This window comes from Natrix helvetica, assembly GCF_964273705.1.
Source record: "Natrix helvetica genome assembly, chromosome: 1".
NCBI classification, from domain to species: Eukaryota; Metazoa; Chordata; class Lepidosauria; order Squamata; family Natricidae; genus Natrix; species Natrix helvetica.
The window spans coordinates 159,706,310-159,730,393 of NC_138548.1; the positions used below are offsets into that span (position 1 = coordinate 159,706,310).

General features: G+C 38.7%; 1 protein-coding gene across 1 annotated transcript in view; it reads right to left on the reverse strand.

The window, feature by feature from the left end:
- Positions 1-24,084, reverse strand: part of GRB14 (growth factor receptor bound protein 14) — a 62,706-nt gene that overhangs the window by 37,592 nt on the left and 1,030 nt on the right. The window contains 2 exon segments of the mRNA XM_081936551.1: positions 234-390; positions 22,550-22,682. Coding sequence (XP_081792677.1) covers positions 234-390; positions 22,550-22,682 — 290 coding nt within the window.

A 24,084-nucleotide genomic window follows, 5' to 3' on the forward strand; every position in this document is an offset into this window, starting at 1 on the left:
TTGCTATGGATTTGCTGCCAGGGAAGGATTTAGCTCATTTTTCTACAATCTGGGCATTTGAGGATTAAGGTCCTTGGTGTGAGCATATGTATGTGCAAGTAAATCCTACCACATTGTTTCTAACGTATACAAATGCCTCTAACATTGTAGATTTACTCTCTGCCTCCTCAATTTTCCACTCCATTAGCGATACCCAACAAATATTGCCGCTTTTAAAAGCAAGTAGTACTTACCAAGACCTAAATAAGTGAGGCGTTCAAAGAGGGTCCAGCTATGATCATCAACGTAATGGTTCTTTAGTATTAGCAACTGGCACAAATCTCGGGATGTTATATCACTTGGTATTTCAAAAGCTCTGCTGGTTTCATCCTCACTATATACTTTAATTACCTATTAAAAAGAAAAAAAGACATGGAACATAGTAATACTATTTGTTACCAACATTATTACCATGATTATGTTACTTGCTTTATGCCGATCTACTACCGTAAGAAAAAAAAAAACAAGCAAAGTAATAGTACGCGTAGTCCTTGACTTATGACCACAACTGAGCCCAAAATGTCTGCTAAGCGAGACGGTTAAATGGGTTTTGCCCCATTTTATGACCTTTCTTGCCACTGTTAAGTCAATCACTGCAGTTAGTAACATGGTTGTTAAGTGGGCTTCCCCATTGACTTTGCTTGTCAGAAAGTCACAAAAGGTGAGATCACATGAGCCTCGGACAGTGGAACCGTCCTAAATATGAGTCAGTTGCCAAGTGCTTGAATTTTTAATCACATGACCATGGGGATGCTGCAATGGTCGTAAGTATGAAAAATGATCATGTCACTTTTTTCAGTGCGTTGTAACTTCGAATGGTCACTAAACAAACTATTGTAAGTGGTGGACTACCTGTATTTATTAATTTTATATTCCCACATTCTTCTAAAACAGGCGTGTCAAACACAAGACCCGCAGGCCGGTTCATTCAGCCAGTTATGTGGTTGGGTCCAGCCCGCAGGGCCATCCTGAAAAATGTAAGGGACCGGCCTGCATCGCTTTAGCCCAGCCTTCCCAGTGCAAAGAGGAAACATGCCAGCAGTTTGGGAAGTGGTGTCAAGCTGGCCACGCCCACCCAGTCGGCCACACCCACACAGTCAGAAAGCCCTTCCGGGGGCCCCGAGGTCAACCACAGCCTGATGCGGCCCTCAAAGAAATTGAGTTTGACATCCCTGCTCTGGAGGCTCAAGACAGCCAACACAAAGCTCTCTTTTTCTTCACAATAGCATCCCTGTATGGCAAGTGGAGCTGACAGAAAATAACTGGCCCAATGTTACTCTGGGAGCAATTCCGATGTGTAAACTTTGTTGGACTGAGGAAATGGATTTTGCTGGAGGTGCTGAGAGAACATATATAAGAGGCGTCAAGAGAAAAATGGTCATTGTAAAAGAAAAAAGAAAAACAACCCACACAATTAAGGAGCATTTATTTCTTATAGCCTAGCTTTTTATCTATCTATCCATCTGTCCGTCTATCTGATTTTATCATCTTCCCACCTCTGCTTTATCCATGCTTAAAGCTATCCGGCTTAATTTAAATCTAATTAAAATGAATTGTAATTTAATTTTCCCCAAATTAGCAGCAGCTGAGGAGGCTGCACTCTTTTGATTACATGGAGTTTTGTATTTCCTTTTATTACAGTCACAAGACTAGCTCTCGCTCTCGCTCTCTCCGTGTGTGTGTGTGTGTGTGTGTGTGTGTTCATACTCCCAATTAAAATATTAGTTTCATTAGTAGGTGACAGTGTCAGGCTATAGGGAAAAAAACCATCCACAATAAGAATTGTGCTGTATGTGATCCTCAATGGCATTATCATACATTTAATAACTGTTTAGAGCCATAGCTCAGTGGCAAAACACTTGCTTTGTGTGCAAAGGATCCAAGATTCAACCCTCGGTATCTCCATTTAAAAAGGCTTTGGATAGACTATGGACTATAAAGGGATGTTTTTCATCAGACTAAATGCTATTGAAATCCTACAGTAGTCAGGCTTAGGATTTCAATTGTCTGATTTATAGCAGTTCCTTTTGGTCTAACCAGAAAGATTCAGAGTTTTAGGAGAAGTGGGAGCTTTGCAGAACCAACCTCTCCTCCCCTCCCCTCCCTCCCTCTCCACTCCATTCCATTCATCACAAGGACAGCAAAAGGATGTCATATCCATACTCATCTATTCTTCTCGTGTTGGGATGCCGCTATTACATGGTGCTGAGGAATCTATGACACATTATATAGTCCAATATTAAGCAACACTAATTGCTTACTATTCTGTTTTGTTTTAATCAATTCATAAAAGAAGTGCATTGGCCCTATCAGGATAAAAACCATTGTTTACTAAGTGCAGGATGTACAGTCTCTCCACACACATTTCACCCCAATTCAACTTGCATATATGCAAGAATTGCAGTGTGCGTTTGTGTGTGTGGCTAACATTACCATGGCTGTGGTACAAATATCAGTTGCCCCATATCTCCTTGCTGCCATTTAACAGTTGTTTATGTTTTCGCAACCCATGTTAGATAGCTATACCCTATCATGATACATAAATGTCCGTTATATTTAGATTTATGCAGCTGCAATGAATTATCAATGAAACTCACATTCTGTGAAGTCATTCTTTATTTAACCATAAATCATAATTGCCTAGGTTCACACAACATTTTAGGCCACACTAGAGTATATAAACTAGAATAGTTAGATTTGAGTAGAGTAGGGTAGGGTAGAATAGAGCAGAGCAGAGTAGAATAACAGAGTTGGAAGGGACCTTGGAGGTATTCTAGTCCAACCCCCCCCCCCTTAGGCAGGAAACCCTACACTATATGTAACAAGTCAAAACCCAACAACTACATGATTCAGCATCACGTATAACCCAGCTCACACTGGGTGTACTGAGACAGCATTATGTGTAGTAAGCCAAGTCATGTTGCTATACTGCATGTAAAATATGTAAGATTTTAACTGACAACTGATTTTCTATTTATATGTGATTTTAAAACAATACATGATATGATCAGGATATGATTTAATAAATTTAAAAGTGAGGTTGAAATATCACAAATGAACTGTCTAGAAAACTTGTACGTGCTTTTTAAGTAAAAGGATAAAATATGAAATTTAAGTTTATGGTATTTCACAGGGGAAAAAGCCCAGAGAATTCACAAGTGCGCACCATTTATGAAATCATTTTAGTAGCATCTGCAGAGAACTGTCTCAAGAAAGGAGAGAATCAAGTTACTATCAAAGGTGAGACCAATTTCTCGCGTGTAATTTCAACGCTGTACCACTCTGTTTCAATGCCTCTCCAAAGAATCCAAATATCCACAGAGGAAAGACTTACCGCTTGCTAAAGTAACCGTTCAGGAGGCTACCCAAGATCTGACAATCCAAAATCAGATTCTGATTTTCTGGAGGCTTAATATATTTGAAAGAGGATTCAACTGAAGAAATGGGAGTAGTAATTTTTCTCAGCCACACTGATTCTTTTTTCCCCTGGATCCCAAGAGTATCTCTCAGGAAGAAAATGCTTTTCTGAATCCTGAAATGTTGGCAAATGAAACAACAAGTCCTTGGTCCCTCTAAACCAGGGGTGTCCAAACTTGGCAACTTTAAGACTTGTGGACTTCAATTCCCAGAATTCCCCAGCCAGCTGCTGGCTGGGGAATTCTGGGAGTTGAAGTCCACAAGTCTTAAAGTTGCCAAGTTTGGACACTCCTCTAAACAAACATATTTCAAAGAAATGGATATGGAGGTGGAAAGAGAAATCAAGCATTCAAGGGGGAGGTATGTTCTACTGAGAATCATCAAGCCATGAAGTTGTATAAATATTTTCACTTGTTAGTATTCGTGCAACTATGCAATCAGATACTCTTAATATATCTCTGATAGACCAACTTTATCATGAAATGTGGGAAGGTCATCGAAAGCGTTGCCTTGACAATAGAGAGAGCAAAAATATTAAAATAACTACACACTGTGGTATCTTTGCTTTTGACGAAGGCACCTAATTCAGCAAAGGGATGTGACAGAAAAGATTACAAAATAGATATCAGTCATGCAAAAAGGGAAGTACATAAATAAATCACGAGGTAATCTGAGGTTAGGAAAGGGATTTGAATTTTATTTAAACCTTAAAGCATTTTTGTTCTGTGCAGAATTATTTTTAGGTGTATGTGCCCAGTAGTTATTTAGGTCAAATCTGCCCACCTCTTCATAATTGTAATGCAGTATATGGGCAGATTATTGTTATTCAAATATGCCTTTCAGATGTATTTGCAAGTTCCCCCAGCTTGTACTTGACTTTAAAAGCTGGTCTACAATAGATATATGCAACTATTATCCATCTACATACATAAACAGACATCATCTTCAAAAGCAGAGGAGTTATTTGTCTTATTCCTGATTTTTTTTAAAAAAAATTAACCTGCCTTCTCCTATCGAAGTCTTTTGCTGCCTTTCTCTTTGAATGGACTCCATTCCTATCTAATTTTATTCTGCTTGCTTCTCACTTATTGTGATGTGCTAACCAGAGGTGGGATTCAGCAGGTTCTGACCAGTTCTGGAGAACCGATAGCGGAAATTTTGAGTAGTTCAGAGAACCAGTAAATACCACCTCTGACTGGCCCCGCCCCTATCTATTTTCTGCCTCCCGAATCCCAGCTGATCGGAAGGAAATGGGGATTTTGCACTAACCTTCCCCTGGAGTGGGGAGGGAATGGAGATTTTACAGTATCCTTCAAAGAGGAGTTGCTGCCGGTTCGGCCTGGATCGGGCAAACCGGTCGTACTGGCAGTGAGAGGCTCTGCCCATCCGCCCAGATGTTTGTCGCACATGTGCGAGCATGCCCGAACCGGTAGTAAAAAAATTGGCAACCCACCATTGGTATCCTTGCCCTGCCACGCTCATCAAGCCATGCCACACCCATCAAGCCACGTCCACAGAACCAGTAATTTAAAAAATTGAGTCCCATCACTCATCTTTCCCCAACCTGAGTACTGTCCAAATAGTACTGGGAACTTCCTTTCCCAGAATTCTCAGCAAAGGTCATGGTAGCTGGAAAGTTCTGAGAGTTAAAGAGCACACACCAGAAGTCCAGCTTGAAAAAGACTGATGTAGTAGTCCAGTTTCTCTTTGTAAAGTTGCTGCTGGAAAACGGGACATGGATTTTAAGCTCCACTGTTTTGAAATGATATTTGACAGGTTTCTGATGTCTATGAAAGTACAGTGGGACAAAAAAGTGTTTAGTCAGCCACCAATTGTGCAAGTTCTCCCACTTAAAAAGATGAGAGAGGCCTCTAATTGGCATCATAGGTAGACCTCAACTATGAGAGACAAAATGAGAAAACAAATCCAGACAATCACATTGGCTGATTTGGAAAGAATTTATTTGCTAATTATGGTGGAAAATAAGTATTTGGACAATATCAAAAGTTCATCTCAATACTTTGTTATATATCCTTTGTTGGCAATGACAGAGGTCAAATGTTTCCTGTAAGTCTTCACAAGGTTGGCACACACTGTTGCTGGTATGTTGGCCCATTCCTCCATGCAGATCTCTAGAGCAGTGATGTTCTGGGGCTGTCGCTGGGTAACACGGACTTTCAACTCCCTCCAAAAGTTTTCTATGGGGTTGAGATTTGGAGACTGGCTAGGCCACTCCAGGACCTTGAAATGCTTCTTACGAAGCCACTCCTTCGTTGACCGGGTGGTATGTTTGGGATCATTGTCATGTTGAAAGACCCAGCCACGTTTCATCTTCAATGCCCTTGCTGATGGAAGGAGGTTTGCACTCAAAATCTCACGATACATGGCCCCATTCATTCTGTCCTGTACACGGATCAGTCGTCCTGGTCCCTTTGCAGAGAAACAGCCCCAAAGCATGATGTTGCCACCCCCGTGCTTCACAGTAGGCATGGTGTTCTTTGGATGCAACTCAGCATTCTCTCTCCTCCAAACACGACGAGTTGTGTTTCTACCAAACAGTTGTATTTTGGTTTCATCTGACCATATGACATTCTCCCAATCCTCTTCTGGATCATCCAAATGCTCTCTAGCAAACTTCAGACGGGCCCGGACATTTACTGGCTTAAGCAGGGGGACACGTCTGGCACTGTAGGATCTGAGTCCCTGGCAGCATAGTGTGTTACTGATGGTAGCCTTTGTTACGTTGGTCCCAGCTCTCTGCAGGTCATTCACTAGGTCCCCCCCCCACCCGTGTGTTCCTGGGATTTTTGCTCACCGTTCTTGTGATCATTTTGACCCCACGGGGTGAGATCTTGCATGGAGCCCCCAGATCGAGGGAGATTATCAGTGGTCTTGTATGCTAATTATTGCTTCCACAGTTGATTTGTTCACACCAAGCTGCTTGCCTATTGCAGATTCAGTCTTCCCAGCCTGGTGCAGGTCTACAATTTTGTTTCTGGTGTTCTTCGACAGCTCTTTGGTCTTCACCATAGTGGAGTCTGGAGTGTGACTATTTCAGGTTGTGGATAGGTGTCTTTTATACTGATAACAAGTTCAAACAGGTGCCATTGATACAGATAATGAGTGCAGGACAGAGGAGCCTCTTAAAGAAGAAGGTACAGGTCTGTGAGAGCCAGAAATCTTGCTTGTTTGTAGTGACCAAATACTTATTTTCCACCATAATTTGCAAATAAATTCTTTCCAAATCAGCCAATGTGATTGTCTGGATTTGTTTTCTCATTTTGTCTCTCATAGTTGAGGTCTACCTATGATGCCAATTACAGGCCTCTCTCATCTTTTTAAGTGGGAGAACTTGCACAATTGGTGGCTGACGAAATACTTTTTTGCCCCACTGTACTTCTGGAAGCATTTGAACAATGCCTCCATACATTTGTAAAGGGGCAGACTCTATTCCATTCATAGAATGTGTGTGGTATTCATAGAGAGGCGCTTTCACAAATCATTTCATGAAACTTCTTCCCTCTGTTGTCTTATGTATCCATCCTTAAATCAGTTCCTGAGATTAGGGTGTTTGATCAGGACAACCTATTTCTCATTGCCTATCAGTTCAATTACATTGGCTTAGGTAAACCACAGATATTTGCATATATTGTTCTCAAATTTACCTTTCAAGGAATTTGAGATAACAGCTGTAATTAAATATCCTCTTATCTAGGAATAATCTTTTTTTTCCTCAGTAAATCATGGTGTTTTGACTTAAATACAACATTGTCATGATGGGGGGGATATTTCACCAAGCCAAAGTATAAATCACATTATGATTTATTCTTACGCACGACCCAAGTGATAAATGATATTTACTTTTGAATATGTATTAATAGACCAGACGATGAAGCATTCTAACTATTCTCTAGCACCATCTGAGCATATTTTCATAAGCCATATACTATTGCAAAAATAGCTCCAAAACTCCACACTTGACTAAACAGAAATTTTAAATGAATTATATTCTACCACTCAATTCTTCTAACTTGAATTGGTAGAATCGGCATGCAGCAAAATAAAAAAGATGATGCATTTATTTATTTGGTTAGTCAATTTATACATTGATGAGTTTTACTAAATACTATTTAACTATTCAACGTGTCCAGTGAAAAGAATAATCCCTATATTCAAAAATACAAACTCTTACAAATTCCAATGATCAGATTCAGCTTATTAAAAACTCATGCACACACAAACTGGATTTTGTTGCAACCTTTAAAAAAATATATAATTTGTTTACCTCAATAATATTTTGCTAATGTATGGGCCCCATTATTTTGAACCTTTTGGGAATAACAATCTCTGCGGGCCAACCAAAGTGAAAAACATTGGCTATCATAACAGAATATGCTTTTAGGTGGTACATAGTATTTTCTATGCAAAATGCAAATAGTAGTACTCTTATAGTAGTAGAACCTTCATTGATTTGGAGACTTAGGCAAATGTCTAACTTTACCACCCTTATAAACCAGCTCTAATACTAACAAACAGGGACACGGTGGCACAGTGGCTAAGACGCTGAGCTTGTCTATCAGAAAGGTCGGCAGTTCGGCGGTTCGAGTCCCTAACACCGTGCAATGGAGTGAGCTCCCGTTACTTGTCCCAGCTTCTGCCAACCCAGCAGTTCGAAAGCATGTAAAAATGCAAGTAGAAAAATAGGAACCACCTTTGGTGGGAAGGTAATACCGTTCCGTGTGCCTTCGCCGTTTAGTCATGCTGGCCATATGACCACAGAGATGTCTTTAGACAGCGCTGGCTCTTTGGCTTTGAAACAGAGATGAGCGCCACCCCCTAGAGTTGGGAACGACTAGCCATATGTGGGAGGGGAACCTTTACCTTGTAATACTAACAATCCAGAAGCCGTTTTGAAATCCTTAGCAACTGGAATTAAGCAGCAGGGCACAATCTTATATCCTTTTATAAGAACGTGAATTGCTTTCAGCAAGTCAGACAGGTTAAAATATTTATTTCATATGACTTTACTGAGCAAATCTCATTATATATTGAAAACTCATTGCCACTCTAGAAATAACATTTCTTTTATACCTCAGCTTTTCTGAACAGTCATGAATTGAGTTTGATAGTCAGAATATATAAGGATATTTCAAATTTATGTTGGAAATGAGGGCAACACAAAGGATCATTTTATCATGCCTGGTGGACATGTAAAAAGGCAGAAAATTTTAGGTTCAAATCTATACACTGATACAAGAAATTTTAAAGTTCAATCGAAACCAGAACTTTTCTTGTTGTGATTAATGGGCATACAAATAGGAAAGAGTCTATTTTTCATGTATGATCATTGCTATGAGACTACAGGTAGTCCTTGACTTACAACAGTTCATTTTAGTGACCGTTCAAAGTTACTGAAAAAGTGACATGACCATTTTTCACAGTTACCACCTTTCCAGCGTTCCCATAATCATGTGATCAAAATTCAGAAGCTTATAGCAGCTGGTTCATATTTATGACTGTTGCTGGGTCCCAAGATCATGTGACCAACTTTTGCAACTTTCTGACAAGCAAAGCCAATGGGGAAGCCAGATTCACTTAACAACTAGATTACTAACTTATCAATTGCAGTGATTCACTTAACAACGGAGGCAAGAAAAGTTGTAAAATGGAGCAAAACTCACTTTACAAATGTCTCACTTAACAACAGAAATTTGGGGCTCAATTGTGGCCGTAAGTAGAGGACTACCTAAATTATACGCACAAAAATGGAAAGACTTTGATATGCGTACAATGGAATAATGTTTGGCGAAGATGACGATGGAACCAGCAGAGATGGCAAAATTAACTTGTTTGCTTAAAGGAAGGTAACTGTTATAGTTATTAATGACTGGAAACCCCTTATGGACTTTTTACTAAAAGAAATGAACTTGCGATTTATAGGTTTGATGAGTAGAAGAAAAAACTGATATAACCGTACACAAAGAAGGTACATGTAAATATATGCATTTATTATCTCTGCTGTCAAAAAGCTTGTAAACATCTTTATAAGTAGAATAAGCCTACCAACAACTTACAATGGATAGACATACCTTAGGATCAGACAGTATATATATCCAAATATTAGATTCTAGGGAACACGCCTTCATGTTCTAATCTATATAAATCTTCCGAATTGAACCAGATTGTTCACAAGGAGACTGATGGCTGATTCAGGTAGGCTTCTGGTCTGATTCAAAATGGTTATTTTAATGGCTGTAAATGTGACAGGAAGGCCTTTAACAATGTTCCTACTGGCTTTCCTCAATTATACACACAAATTCAGTAGATTTATTTATTTTTCTCTTGTAGGAACTAAAATAGGAGCCCTGTATTTAAAAGGCTATATAAAAGTTTTCAAGGCCCAAAAATTATGTTGGAAGACTGAGAATACAAAACTTACATCAGACTCAAGCTTTCCCATGTTGGTGTTCTATGTAAGTTTGGGATTCACTTTCTCTATACTGGCTGAGAATATGGGCACTGTAATGCAACAAGAGGGTCCTGTTTTAGATAAACAGAAGACAAAATGAATGATTCATTTTTAGTGTTAAGCCTTAAGGCATTGTGTATACCAAATACTTCTCCAAAATAATAAGTTTTTAATGTTTTCAGTATTTTTTCCTACCCAAATTGGTGTGTGTGTGTGTGTGTAAATATACATATGCATGTATGGCCTTAGAGACTGTTAATACTTACAACAGACCAGTGGTGGGATTCAATTTTTTTTACTATCGGTTCTGTGGGCATGGCTTGGTGGGCGTGGCATAACTTGGAGGGCATGGCTTGGTGGGTGTGGCGGAGGAAGGATTCTGTAAAATCTCCATTCCCTCCCCATTCCAGGGGAAGGATACTGTAAAACAGGGGTAGTCAACCTTTTTATACCTACCGCCCACTTTTGCATCTCTGTTAGTAGTAAAATTTTCTAACCGCCCACCGGTTCCACAGTAATGGTGATTTATAAAGTAGGGAAGTAACTTTACTTTATAAAATTTATAAAGCAGAGTTACAGCAAACCTCTACCGCCCACCATGAAAGCTAGAATGCCCACTAGTGGGTGATAGGGACCAGGTTGACTACCACTGCTGTAAAATCTCCATTCCCTCCCCACTCCAGGGGAAGGTTGGTGCAAAATCCCCATTCCTTCCCAATCAGCTGGGACTCGGGGGGCAGAGAATAGATGGGGGCAGGGGCAGTTCAGAGGTGGTATTTACCGGTTCTCTGAACTACTCAAAATTTCCGCTACTAGTTCTCCAGAAGTGGTCAGAACCTGCTGAATACCACCTCTGCAACAGACCCATGAAAAAAGTCTTATGACCAGTTTCAAAGTTCTGGAACTGCCCCACCCATTGTCACATGACCATGTTTTAGATATTTGACAACTGCCCTGCATTTATGTCCATTTGCAGAGCCATGCAGAAACACAACTGTGCATTACAATGGTTGGCCAAAAACCAGCATTAACTTCTAGTTTCCTGCAAAAATAAACAAACAATGACCACGGCATTCACTTATTGACCATGGCAGCCACTTAACAACCACTCAGGGTCATGTGACCTGCTTTATGACGGTCATGACTTATGATTGTAATTGCCAGGCTCAATTACAAGTGTAAGTCAAGGACTACTTTTATGTAAATTATAGCTGCATTATAAATCATTAGCTGCACTAGGACTGATGTCTTGAGCAATATCCAAACAATGTAGCAACTTTACATGTAAAAAAAATAAACTCTTATTCATCAATTGCAAAGTTGCCTTCCAACTATCCCCTCCGATGAAAATAAGCAAACACAAACAGTGTAAGAAATTAATCCAACTCCTAATTCCATGGGACAGTATCAGATGCAACTTTTTAAACTTCACAAAGAACCTACCTGAATATTCTGCCATTTCAAATATAAAGATCAGCCGCAATCTTAAACTGGGCTATAGAGCAAATACATTTTTTAACAATAACAACAACAAAAAAAGCAATGTTACACTGAGACTTGTAAACAGTTTCAGTGACAAAGGCTATCTTATAAAACATGTACGATACAAGCATAAAAATAAGTTCAAGGAAGATTTTAAAAAATCTTGGCCTCCATTAATATTAGGACAGTCCATCAACATACATTATATCCCACACCTGAGCCACTTCCTGGAGGAGACAGCTCCTACCAAGTCTGTGCCATTGAGCTTTCCTTCCTACCTGCCACTTCAACTCTTCCTTATAGCTCCACATATTGTGTTACACCTAACTTCGTAACAGCATGTATTTTTATGACAGACCTTCCTCACTCCACACTACACAAAGTCACCTACCCTTCTGTGGAAAACTGTTGGAGAAATCACAGGCAAAGTTGCTCTTCTTCTGTACAAGTTCATCTCGATTGTTGACAGCTAAACTAAAGTTCCTGATCCAAATGACTGGCAAAAGAAAGATGAATGCCCGAAGAAGACAGCCACACCTCACAAAGGGCCATTGGAAAGAGATAATCAAAGGCATGCTGTTTATTTGAATATACTCCTTCAGAAAGCCAATTAAGGACTGTCCAGATAGAACTGACCAATGGCAACTAATCGGAAGGTGCAGAGCAGACAAGGGAAGGCTCCATTCCTGCCCTTGAAAACACATTATGACTCTTTGGTGTATTGTGGTTAAAGAAACAAGTTTTAACTCAGGGAGATAATTTAGTCAAAGCCTGTTTCTTTCAGCTGTGCCTTTATCTAGCAAGCAAGAAATTGCATCCGATTTCTCTCTTCCTCCTCTCCCCCAAAGACAGATCCCTTTCCCTTATTTGAAAGGAAAGACAGTATCTTAAATCCTATGTTATTGCAAGCAGTAACTTTTAAACAAGATGTGAAACCCAAAGTGCTGTTTAGTCAAGTCAGGAAATATTCAAAATCAAGACTGCTATACACGTCAAAAATTGATGCTGGATTGGTCCAGGGAAGCTGACGCCGCCTTCAGATCAAATGCCACTTTACTTTTTGACTAGGATACAAGAAGTAGCTGCAAGTAGACTCCGCCTTGTTCTGAATTAAGGTCAACTGAGGATAACTTCTTGCCATGTGAAATAGCAGAAGGCTAAACTGAACCAGCTGCATCAGCAAAAGTCCAGGACCGCTTTTATTTTCTTGTTTAACAGCTGCTGCAGTTCGTGAAATATGTAAGCGTGAAGCATGTCTGTCTGTCTATCTATCATCTATCATCTATCTATCATCTATCTTTCTTTCTTTCTGTCTATCTATCTTTACTCACATATTTCTTTCCTTAATTTCTTAAAATTCCTTCAGCATGTAGACCCCAGTAATTCATGCCAGAACTATCTTATTTTCTTCAAATAGCTGGATAAGCAGCCAGTGGAATGCAGTTCACTGACCACGGATGATAGACAAAGGAGAACAATGTGCATCTGGGTTACTTTAGTTAGCAAAATTAAAGAATTAAATCCTAATCAGTTATGGAAACAAATAGCTTACTTCTTAATACAGGAGCCTTAACATGCCAGAGCACATCTGGTTATTGCTGTTGCAGCTTATCCTTTCTTTGTGTGGCAAACCTTCAGGAGACCAGACAAAAGGACCAGACAAAAGCACTAAAGCAGAGTCCTACAATTTTCATGCAGCAAAGACACATCCAAGAAGAGATGATTTCTCATATGAAACGACCCCAGCAAACAAGGTTACACAAATGCTTCCAAACGCAGAGACGAAGTTTCCACTGTTCCTCAAACTTTTGCACTCTTGCCCAATATTTGCAGATAGCCTCTGGCATTTGATAGCTCAGGAACCAGGATAAAAATTCCTTTCATTTTATTTCCATTTAATCAATATAGTTAATATACTCTCAGAAGGTATTTAATCATTGTTCCTTTCCATCACGTTACACATTGCAATGCAGTAATAACTTTCAGAGGCTGGAGGGAGGAGCTAGTAGTAGTCCTGGAATTTTAGCTGTCAATTTCTGGTCTAGCTAATTGCTTTATCTTTAATGGACATCTCTGGAGCTCTTGGTTTATTAATGTTCAGTAATGAACATCCCAGCTCCCTAAACTGAAACCAGAGCTTTGACAACTTTGACCTTTTGATTCAGTGACAACACAGCAGCTCAGCCAATCAGCTAGCATGCAACATTTTACCTCACTGTTCATAACGCAGGTCTTGCCTGCCTGCCTGCCTGTCTATCTAATCTATCTATTGGATGCAGCCTGCATATAAAAAAGCAATTTGCTGATAAATATATAGGCAAGAAGGCAATCTGGTGTGATTAAACTGACTGACTGACTCAGTGTCTGTCTGTCTAATGCAGCCTGCATATAAAAAAGTAAAAGTAATTTGTGATTAAAAAATACATAATGGAAGGCAACCTGAAGTGATTATGACTTAGGCTTCCCTGTTCCTTTCACTTTGAACTAAAAGATCTGTATTTCTTAAAAGAAATCTGCTCCCTTCAGTGAACAAACAAACCACATGCCACAGTTCTGGAGATGTGACAGAGCATCTGCAATGCTGTTGATCATAATTATTATGGTGCAATTATTTCTTTAAGGTCATTTTTTTTTCATACTTTTTCAATCTCTTATCGCTTTCAATCACAAAAAAAAAAGTGAAATTCCCAACAAGCTGAATAGAAGTAGTTACAAGATCTAGCCAAGGTCAAACCCTTGCTCCTTGCCTAGTTACTTTTAAATTGAAGCCGTCTCAGTAAGCTATAAAGCCAAACACAACACAACCATATCTGCTGCCAAATTTTCTAACCTCGTATTTTATTCCTACTCTCATGAAATCAATGCAATGCAATCACCTCAGCATAAAATACGAAGTACTTCTTTATTGCCTTTAGTTATCTACAAGCCCTACATAATACCATCTCTTTTCTTCAGCATGTACAGGGAGTCATCGACTTACGACTGTAATGGAGTCTGCCCATAAAAGATCCTGTGGGGATCCTGTGGGGGTGTGATGGGGGTGGGGGAAAGTTAGCTGGTCAGTTATAAAAGCTATTCTGATCTAGGCTTCCTGAGACAGTAAAAAAAAACACGCTTAGTCCCCAAAACCCTCTATTTATTTCAACGGCTGTGAATTATGTTCATTCACAGCCCGTAATTAGTCAAAAAGAGTTTGTAAAGAGTCCGACAGAAGTCTGCCAAAGTCTTTTGGGATAAGGCTGATAAGCACCCACCTTTATCTCCCTTGAAACGTGCCAAAGACTTAATTGGCAATTAGCTTTGCAAGGCCACATGGAACACAGAGTCCAAATGGAGCTCCAGAACGAACAAAGTTGCTTCCTGCAAAGGCTTACGTGCCTTTGCTCCTTCTTTATGTCTTATGGGAGGGCCCAATCATCTCCAAGCCTTATTCCCAAGTCATCCCTTTTGTCTTAACTGTTCTTGCCTTCTGGCAGCTCTGCATATGTGCGTACTGGAAACAGGCTCCCCCTGTTCCTCTGCCTCGCTGATGTCAGACTCTGGAGGCTCCGGAGGCAGCACAGATGGCCCTGACCCCCTCTCTGCCTCTGACGCAGAGGCATCCGAGCCTTTCCCAGACTTCAGGACTGACCCATGTTCCTCCCCAACCTCCTTACTGTCTGACTCTACAGCCAGCTCCACAGACTGCTGGCGGACCACAACAAGAGCAGTTGGATTGTAAAGTGTCCAAATTTTGTTCACATAATTATGGGGGCCCTGCGGACCATAGCAAGAGCAGTTGGATTGTAAAATGTCCAAATTTTGTTCACATAATTATGGGGGCCCTGCAGTGAGTGTAATTTCAAAACCATCATTTTTTAAACAGGTCGTAAATAGCTTTTCAGGGCTCTGTCATAATTTCATAACTTCAAACAGTTCCTAAGCTCTTCTCCTACAATAGGAATTCAGTCTTATTTGTGTTTCCAACCTTATTTACTGAGAAGGACACATTTTCCAAGAGGCTCAAGCAATCAGGGGTGGATTCCGGCCGGCAAGACTGCTGGTTCACTTGTGTACGTGTGCATGTGCAGTGCAATTAAATTTGTTCTGTGCATGTGCAGAACTGAAAAATAAGATGGCAGCGCCAATGGCGCTGACTGGGGATTCACTCAGGGGCGTGGCAGGCCTGGATCGCTGCCGTTCCAACGACCCAGGCCACCAAACCACTACTGGTTTGGCCAAACGGGTCTGAACTGATAGGAACCCACCACTGCAAGCAAGCCTTTTACTTAACACTCCACGAGGCTGTGCTGTTAAAAAGAGAAATATTTAAAAAGTTTCAGATCAGGAGATTCCTTTTGAGCAGGCGCAAATTCCTGTAGAATCTGATAGAAATCAATAATAACCGGACAATGAAGACTTTGAAGCTGAATGTAGGAGCCCTCTTTTTAATTTTTTCCGTAACGTCCTTGAGGTAGCCCTGCACTCGGACTCACTGCAAAGGCATTTTCATATCTCCCAATGCTACAGGGCAGTAAAACACCATATTGAGGCTCCGTTTTCAGCCACGATGGCCTCCTGCCGCCCTCTGCCAGCACAAACAAAGCTCGGGGAAGCTGCACTGGCAGAGGGCTGGAGGAGGCTGTCATGGCTGAAAGCTCCGTTTTGGCTGGCAGAGGCACTGCTGGCTGGTCCTTTGCTGTTTCTAGGGCAGCCCCATGGACCAGATCTAAGCACCATGGATCAGAACTTGAGTTTGACACCCCTGGTGTAGGGAAAGAAAAGGAAAGAGATTGTTGTGGATGTCTTCAAGTGTGGTGTGTCCCAGCCCTCCAGAGTAGGCCAGATCAGGAAACAAGCATTTCATGAATTGCTAGATCTTTCCTTCATTGTTGTAGGTACAACTACAGAATCTTGAAAGTCTGACAGAGATATTCTCTGTCACAAGGCAATTTTTGATTCCCTCCCTCCCTGAGCTTTTCTTTTCTCTCCAAGCTGAAGTGATCTTTACATAATTGCGATTGCATTCCTTCTTTGAGGCATCTCTATATTCCTCTACCCAAAATTCAGGGGTGAAATTCAGCAGGTTCTGATAGGTTCTGGAGAACCGGTAGTGGACATTTTGAGTAGTTCGGAGAACTGGTAAATACCATCTCTGGCTGGCCCCCGAGTGGGGTGGGAATGGAGATTTTGTAGTATCCTTCCCCTGCCACGCCCACCAAGTCACACCCACAGAACCGGTAGTAAAAAGAATTTCACCACTGCCAAAATTATTTCCTCAAATAATCTTCACTTCCTTAAAGGAAATCTTCTCATGTTCTTATTTTCTATAAAAAGTAAACGTCACTTAGGTGAATGGACTGTAGAAAATTGTTAAATAAATAAAAAACAATGTAAAGTATTTGCAGCAAAAAATGAAAAATAAAACTATTACCCTCAATGGATTTTCAACTTCATAAAGAATTACATTGATTCCAGATAGAAAGGGAGCTTTGAAGAACCTCTAAAGAGTTTTTGCTTCTATGTGTTATATTTCTCGATTTTGCCATATTAAAAATTAAAACTGGCACATTTGCAGCCACTAGTACTTCTCACAATTGTCTGATGGGATCTTAATATTGCATTGTTTCTCAACATAGGCTAACAAATAATTTTGATTTCACAGACCCTTGAGATGGTTTTGGAAGAGCCCTCTGGGGTGTCAGGACCACACTTTTAAGAAACACTGCTCTAGTATAATGCTCACTCTCAAATTTAAGTCATGTAATAAAAAGAAAAGTAATAAGTAAAGGGATTGCTGCTTTACTCAGTCCTCCAGCCCATAATATTATCAGACTATGCATAAAAATAATTTTAAAAACGAAAAGTTATTTTTTTTCCTATGCTGATATTTTTTTTAATGCATTTATTTTATGCACTGAACTTCTTGGAAGGAGGAAAAGAAAATTAGTTTTCATTGTTTTTGAAAATAGTTTGGGGTTACAAATCAGAGAAATATGCCTATGTTTAAACATACATAACTTTCTAATTCTAATTCAGAGGTAACAGAAAGCTATACCATGTATGCCCAACCGCATTCTTATTTAGGCTCTATAGTACATATGAATGGCAGGCTGTTTTTCAAACATGGGTCATATACTGGCAGATTTGGGAATAAAAGACAATCTCTGAGAAAGAGAACAAAATGGAATAAGCTGTAAAAAATGCACAACTGATTGATGAGCCATGAAGAGTAGCTTTTTTGTGAGATTGCAGGATGCAACTTGTCCTGGTTATTATTTTTGCTTCATTCATCAGTTGTTTTGGGGATTGCATTTCACCTACTAAAAGTGGAACAGACATGCCCCAAACTGAATCAATCCAATCCAGAGTATATTATATGAACTTGAGTTGTCTTTGTAGCATGACTTTTCTATTCTAGGCGGATTAGTTTGGCAGGCTTACTGATTTGGGAGTCAACTGTCGTGACCTCACGACTGGGGTGATCCCACCAGCATTCGCTTCTTTCTTCAAATAAATGGCAATAAATGAAATAAAATAAATGTTTTAATTCTGGAAGCTCTGGGATGGTATACTCATGATAATCTAAAAGCAAAAACAGCTACTGATAGGGTGGCTTGGTAGAATCTTTCTATTAAAAACATAACACATAAATATGTAAAGAATGACTATATATATACTCAACCATCACAAATATAGAAGTAGGAATCTAAATTATTTACTACATTTAGTTAAATGAAAACAGGAGTCTGTAGGAGCCTTTCAAGTGAAAAAAAAAACCTGTACAAGAACACCCCCGTTTTCAGGCAATTCTCTTTGTAATTGCAGTGGTGTGAAGAAAAAGAAGAAAACCATACATATATCATAGATATTAGGTCTTTACCACCTCTGCCTCCCTCATTTTTGGAGGAATATATGAAAAAAGCTGCCTAGGTGTTTTCTATCATATAGAATCCTAAAGTACAGGATATTACTGCAAATCACAGTGAATTCCACAATATGCATTCTATTCCTTCAACATCCCCACCTAACAGTACAGTCAAAACACAGCTACCAGGGCTCCACAATGTATAAAGCCATGATTTGCTAAACTTCAACTTCTGATATAAACTGCAACTGAAGGCATATGTTTGTAATACAACACATGGTTTCTCGACCAAATTGTGAGGGTCACATAATACACTAATCTTAGTGCAATGCGTAAACCCAACTTCAAGTTTGTTCTCCTCTTCCACATTACAATGATTATAAAACCAAAGGGAAAAAGGTTTAATAAGGTAAATGTTTCACATCTATGCTAGTTGTGTATGATATCACCATAACATGAAAACTAAAATATTCTGCAAGCAAAGGGATATCAGGATCAGAGCTAGTATTCAGCCGGTTCTGACCAGTTCTGGTGAACCAGGAGGAGAAATTTTGAGTAGTTCAGAGAACTGGCAAATACCACCTCTGGCTGGCCCTGGCTCCGATCTATTCGCTGCCTCCTGAGTCCCAGCTGATCGGGATTTTGCAGTAACCTTCCCCAGGTGTGGAGAGGGAATGGGGATTTTGCAGTATCCTTCCTCTGCCATGCTCACCAAGCCATGCCCACAGAACTGGTAGTAAAAAAATTTGAATCCCACCACTGATCAGGATGTTAATGGAAACTCTTGCCGTCAACACCCTTTCCAAAACTGAATATGATTTTTTATCGCTCTTTGAGTTACTTATTCCCAATTTCAGAAGTACATATCACCTCCTTTTTTTAACATACAATACACGAGTTTGTGCTTTTTATGCTTATTGCAGCACAGGAAAAAAATAAGTTGCCCTTTGCAAAATATTGCTGAAATTCAACCTTTTTTTTTTACTCTGCAGATATTCAATGCTAACTAGCAAATCTTGCTGCAGTTCTAAGGCAACTAAAAAAAAAGGTACGCTAACCTACCTCTTAACATTAATAATTGTCAATATTTCTCTGTTATAATGTATTATTTTAAAATATGCAGATACGAACACTTAACAACCAGCTCTACATAGTTTACATATGATACAGGAATTATTAGACTTGGTTTAAGGTGTCTACATACAACTAAATTCTACTCATGTAGAATTTACGGGGAGCATCACTGTTTCTCTGTACTTGCAGGTAACAAGGCAACAATGCTAAATGTTGACTACATTCAAATTAAGCAAATTGAGGTTCTGCTAAATATCAGTTTCCCATGACAAAGGACAAAATGTTAATATAAAAAAGGGGGTGAAGGTGAAATAGATCATGAAAATCCACTTGTCCAGCAAGGATTAAAAAGTACTTGTTAGTTCTCCTAGAATTTTTTTTAAAGAAGTAGCTTCATAAAAGGGCCACCCTCTCTGTCAAAGTTTAAGAAATAAAACTTATGGAGGAAAGATAGACATATGGATTCCAATTCCACTTCCTTTATACCCAACTCCTGTAGGGATGAGGCCTGCAGTGGGGATGGAATTGCCTTTGGCCAAACACATCTGAGGAAGCATCACTTTGAGAATTGGAGTAGACTAGGCAAGAAACCTTGGTGAGAGTTACTGTAAAAAGGACCTATATGTTCCTCAGAGCTTTCCAGAGATATTCAAGTGCCGCTAGTGGAACAGCAATTGCTCTTTTATATTGCAAGCAAAGCTCAGAATACCTAAGTAGCTGTTGAGAGAGATCAGACGTGGTTGGTCAGGAACTGTCAGGCAGCTGAAATCTGCTTTGAGTTGAATTGGAATCCTGGTCATTTCATGGGCATATATAGTTTTCTTGTCGATATTTTGCAAGTCATTTTCCATTAATTTCAAGGTTAAAAAAAGAAACAGTCTGCCTTGGAAAAAAATCTGCAGTAAGATGTCTGTTATATGGTTCCATTCTAATTCTCAATTAGTAAAAAGTAGTGCTGAAGTTTTGATTACCAGTGTTCCTACAAGAAACAGATTTATTTTGCCTAGTGCAGTCAAGTTATTTACAAACTGTGAATATCCAGAATCAGATAAACACCAAAAAAAAATGTAGCAAATGAATAAAATGTCCCTGGGCTTTAAATACTCTTGAATTTTATTTGGCCCCTTCCAATCACGTTCAAGGAAGCTAACAGAGTTGATTTGCCTTGAACTATATCTGTAGAGAAGTCATTTCTACTTATCTTTGACTAAAACAAGATCCATCACGCAAGTGTACATTTTCATTCCACTTATTCAATTTAAATTTCTTGTGTTTCCCAAATAAGTGACACTCCAACAGAAATATAATCAGAGTAGAACAACAGAATAACAGAGTTGGAAGGGACCTTGGAGGTCTTCTAGTCCAACCCCCTGCTTAAGCAGGAAACTCTATACCATTTTTTGACAAATGGAAAGAAATAAGTCCTTTCTTTTATTATGATGTTTTTCTATCTCAAAGCCTTTAAAATATTAATGAGAAGATTATCCATCAAACACTAATTTATATTTTTATACTCAATGATAAAACTAAACAACTAGCATCCGTACATGAAACATAGCTATGGGAATCACTGCTAAATTGATACTTTGGTTCCTGAAGGCCATGTAAGTCTGAGAGAATTTAGAAGCAGGCTACTCTCTCCTAGGTATTTCCAACGATTTAAAAATTCCAGATTCTATGTATGTGGATATGTGCAAGCTGTAGTCCTTTACATGAATCATACACAGAGTTTAGTTAGGGAAGTATTTATTGAATAAGCAAAAGATTATACAGTTCCCATGGCTGTTTTGATGCTAAGTATACCAGAAGCTTCCAAATTGTCATTGCTCAAATCAAAGTTGCATACAGTATTTCTTTCTTAGTTATGTGACTGAACAAAGCAGAATCACAAACTTGTATCCGAATTCATGGGAGCCAGCTTATACAGGACACTCCCCTGCTCAATGCATTCACTGGAATCCAATGCACTGCATTTTTATAAGAAGTGAACAAAGTCTTAGTTATTCAGCTCTAGCACTCTAGGTAAGCATAGAAAGGATTATGCTACAGATGGAGTATCTTACAAAAGTTCCCAAATTCAGGTGGATTTTATTCCATACATCCTTCCTTGCAGGACAGACCATTCTTGTCTCCCATTTTTAAAACCATATCTAACACTTAAGAGGGTCTGAAAGTTAGGGGACTGCTTATCCCAAATTAGACCACTTATTTATTTGGCCCCATACTACCAACACTAACTGGCAACACACTCAAAAGATTCGACAATTCAATTCAACAGGAGTCTTTCTATCCCAAACTGAAAATATCAGGGATCGAACTTTTGTTGGTCTACAGGTTTCTTCCTCTTTTATCCCATGGTTGTTAAGTTTATTCAAGAACTGTTGATTTGGGTTTTACAAATTAGATTGATAGATCTTTATAGAAATGACTGGTTCATACTATTATGGTAAAACAAAAAGTTGTTATTTGTTTTTAAAACCTTATTCTACTGTAACAGAGAGAGTCGGAAGTCAAGTTTCTTTTTCTTCCACTATCCTTTCTCACTTTTCTTTCCCCTTTTCTCTTCCTCCTCCCTGTCCTCTTATTTGCTTTTGTATTTTATATTTTATAATACCTTATAACTTAATAAAAAAACTATTGAGTACAGTTTGTAAAAAAAACAACCCTGTTCATAAGACACTTTCAGAAAAAATATATTAAATCCAAGATTAGAATTAATATTTACCAATCACCCTTCTCCACCTGCAAATTGATCTTTTGTAGTATTATCTGATTTCAATTGCCCTTGTCATATATATAATCATATTTTGGATAATTGCAATAGGCCTTGTATTCATATACATTAATAAAGATTAGAACGAACATAGGGTAGAGCACAGCTTTATCTCGTTTTTGAAGTGTGGAAAAAGCCCAGGCCTTGAGCATCTACTTTGAATAATTTGGTGCAACAATATGGACTCCAGCTTGGGTTTATGATAAACAAAATGTCTGAATATGGTTATAGAATTAACATTTCTAGATCACTAGCATAAAGGATTCTATCTTGAAATAGCTGACAATAAAAGGAATCAGTAGAAGAAAATCCTAGGTTTAATTGCATGTTAACACTGTTGAAAGGTTTTGAGGTAAAAGTACTGAATCTGATGGGAACTTCAAAGAATAAACATGTTTGTCTTCATAGTTTGGCTATCAGATTTTTTTTTTTTAAAAAAAATGCTTACCTGTTTTATCCTGGCATTTGCCTTAGGCAACAGGCTGGCTGATAAAACTGATGTAAATGGAGAGACACAAAGTTCAGGAAAAGGATTTGGTATGGATGGGATTTCTGGCATATTAAGCTCTGCCTTTTTTGTCCTATATTGAAGAGAGATCATGTATTGTTCATATAAACATAATTATCAATATTCCGTTCAAAATTACAAGTAGTAGTTATACATGCAAAATCTGCAACATGTGGAGGTGTACAGACTTTATGAAGAAACCCTGAAGTTAAATATTCCTAAACTAAACCAATACTGCTGCTCCATTCTCCCCATTGCTAAAGCACATTTCGAACTGGAATGATTTCTAGTGACGTTCTTTAATTATGTGATCTTGTCTTGTAGCCATATTCCTCAATTGATAAAAAAATTACAGAGTACATTGGATGAAAACATTTTTTTTTACTTCAAGACAACTGACTTATTAAGATCACAACTATGCTGCTTGTTCTCATAAATTTTTACTTAGAAGTGAATCACACCATGGTTCATATAAGGCCTTCAATTGCAATCTGTCTAGGTTCACTTGAGTAAATCCATTTAAATTCAGTGGGATTTAAAGCTATAGGAGTGTATATTAAATGCAGAGTCAATCCTAATATGAAAGATCAACAATGTTGACACAATGCGAACTTACACTATATTTCAAAAGTCATTTTTAGTAATCTAAACTGTATTGTTCTGGATTTCTTTGCAATGAAGATTTTAGAAAAGTTAAGAAATTATCTACACATATTAGCACTGGGTACTATCAGCGCTATAAATACTGTCTGGCTTCTACTTCATGGTTATTAATTAGCTTCACTTATGTATACAGGTTTCTGGATAGCAACATACATTTTGCACTATCCAAAGAACCCCCTTGAATGCTCTGAATAAGAAATTTCCTTTAAAGGAATTTTCATAATGCAGCAGAAATATACAAGCTATTTTCTCATATTTAGAAATTAATGATCCTAACATTTTCTACAAATATACATTTTGTTTTAACGTTTCTTTTTAATATTATTTTTTACAATCTACTAGCAGGATCAAAAATGCAATACCTATATGGATCATTCTGATAAATCTTAATAAAGTTATACATGGAATAGTGGCATTTCAATTCACTCCAAGAGTTCTCATTTACAAATTCTGCCCATTATTTCCTGTTCATAAACTCTTGGTTATAGCAAAAGGAGCTCTCAATTATGTCAAATTAGGGATTTTTTAAAAAATCCAGAGACCATGGCAACATGCTCATGTCCCACCTTGTATGTGTAAATGGTTAAAATACATATATTTATAGGTCTTTGACAAAACTATCATTAATATATATATATAATACTCTCTTTTGTATAATCTTCTACCGATGGCACAGAAGCACTAAAACCTTTTTCAGCATTACATTTCCATCATCTATTTCAGCTTTTCCTAGGTGGCACCTTCCAGATGCATCTGATTTCAGCTCCCCATCATTCACAACCAAGTTGGGGGGTTTGGTATAATGTGGCAAT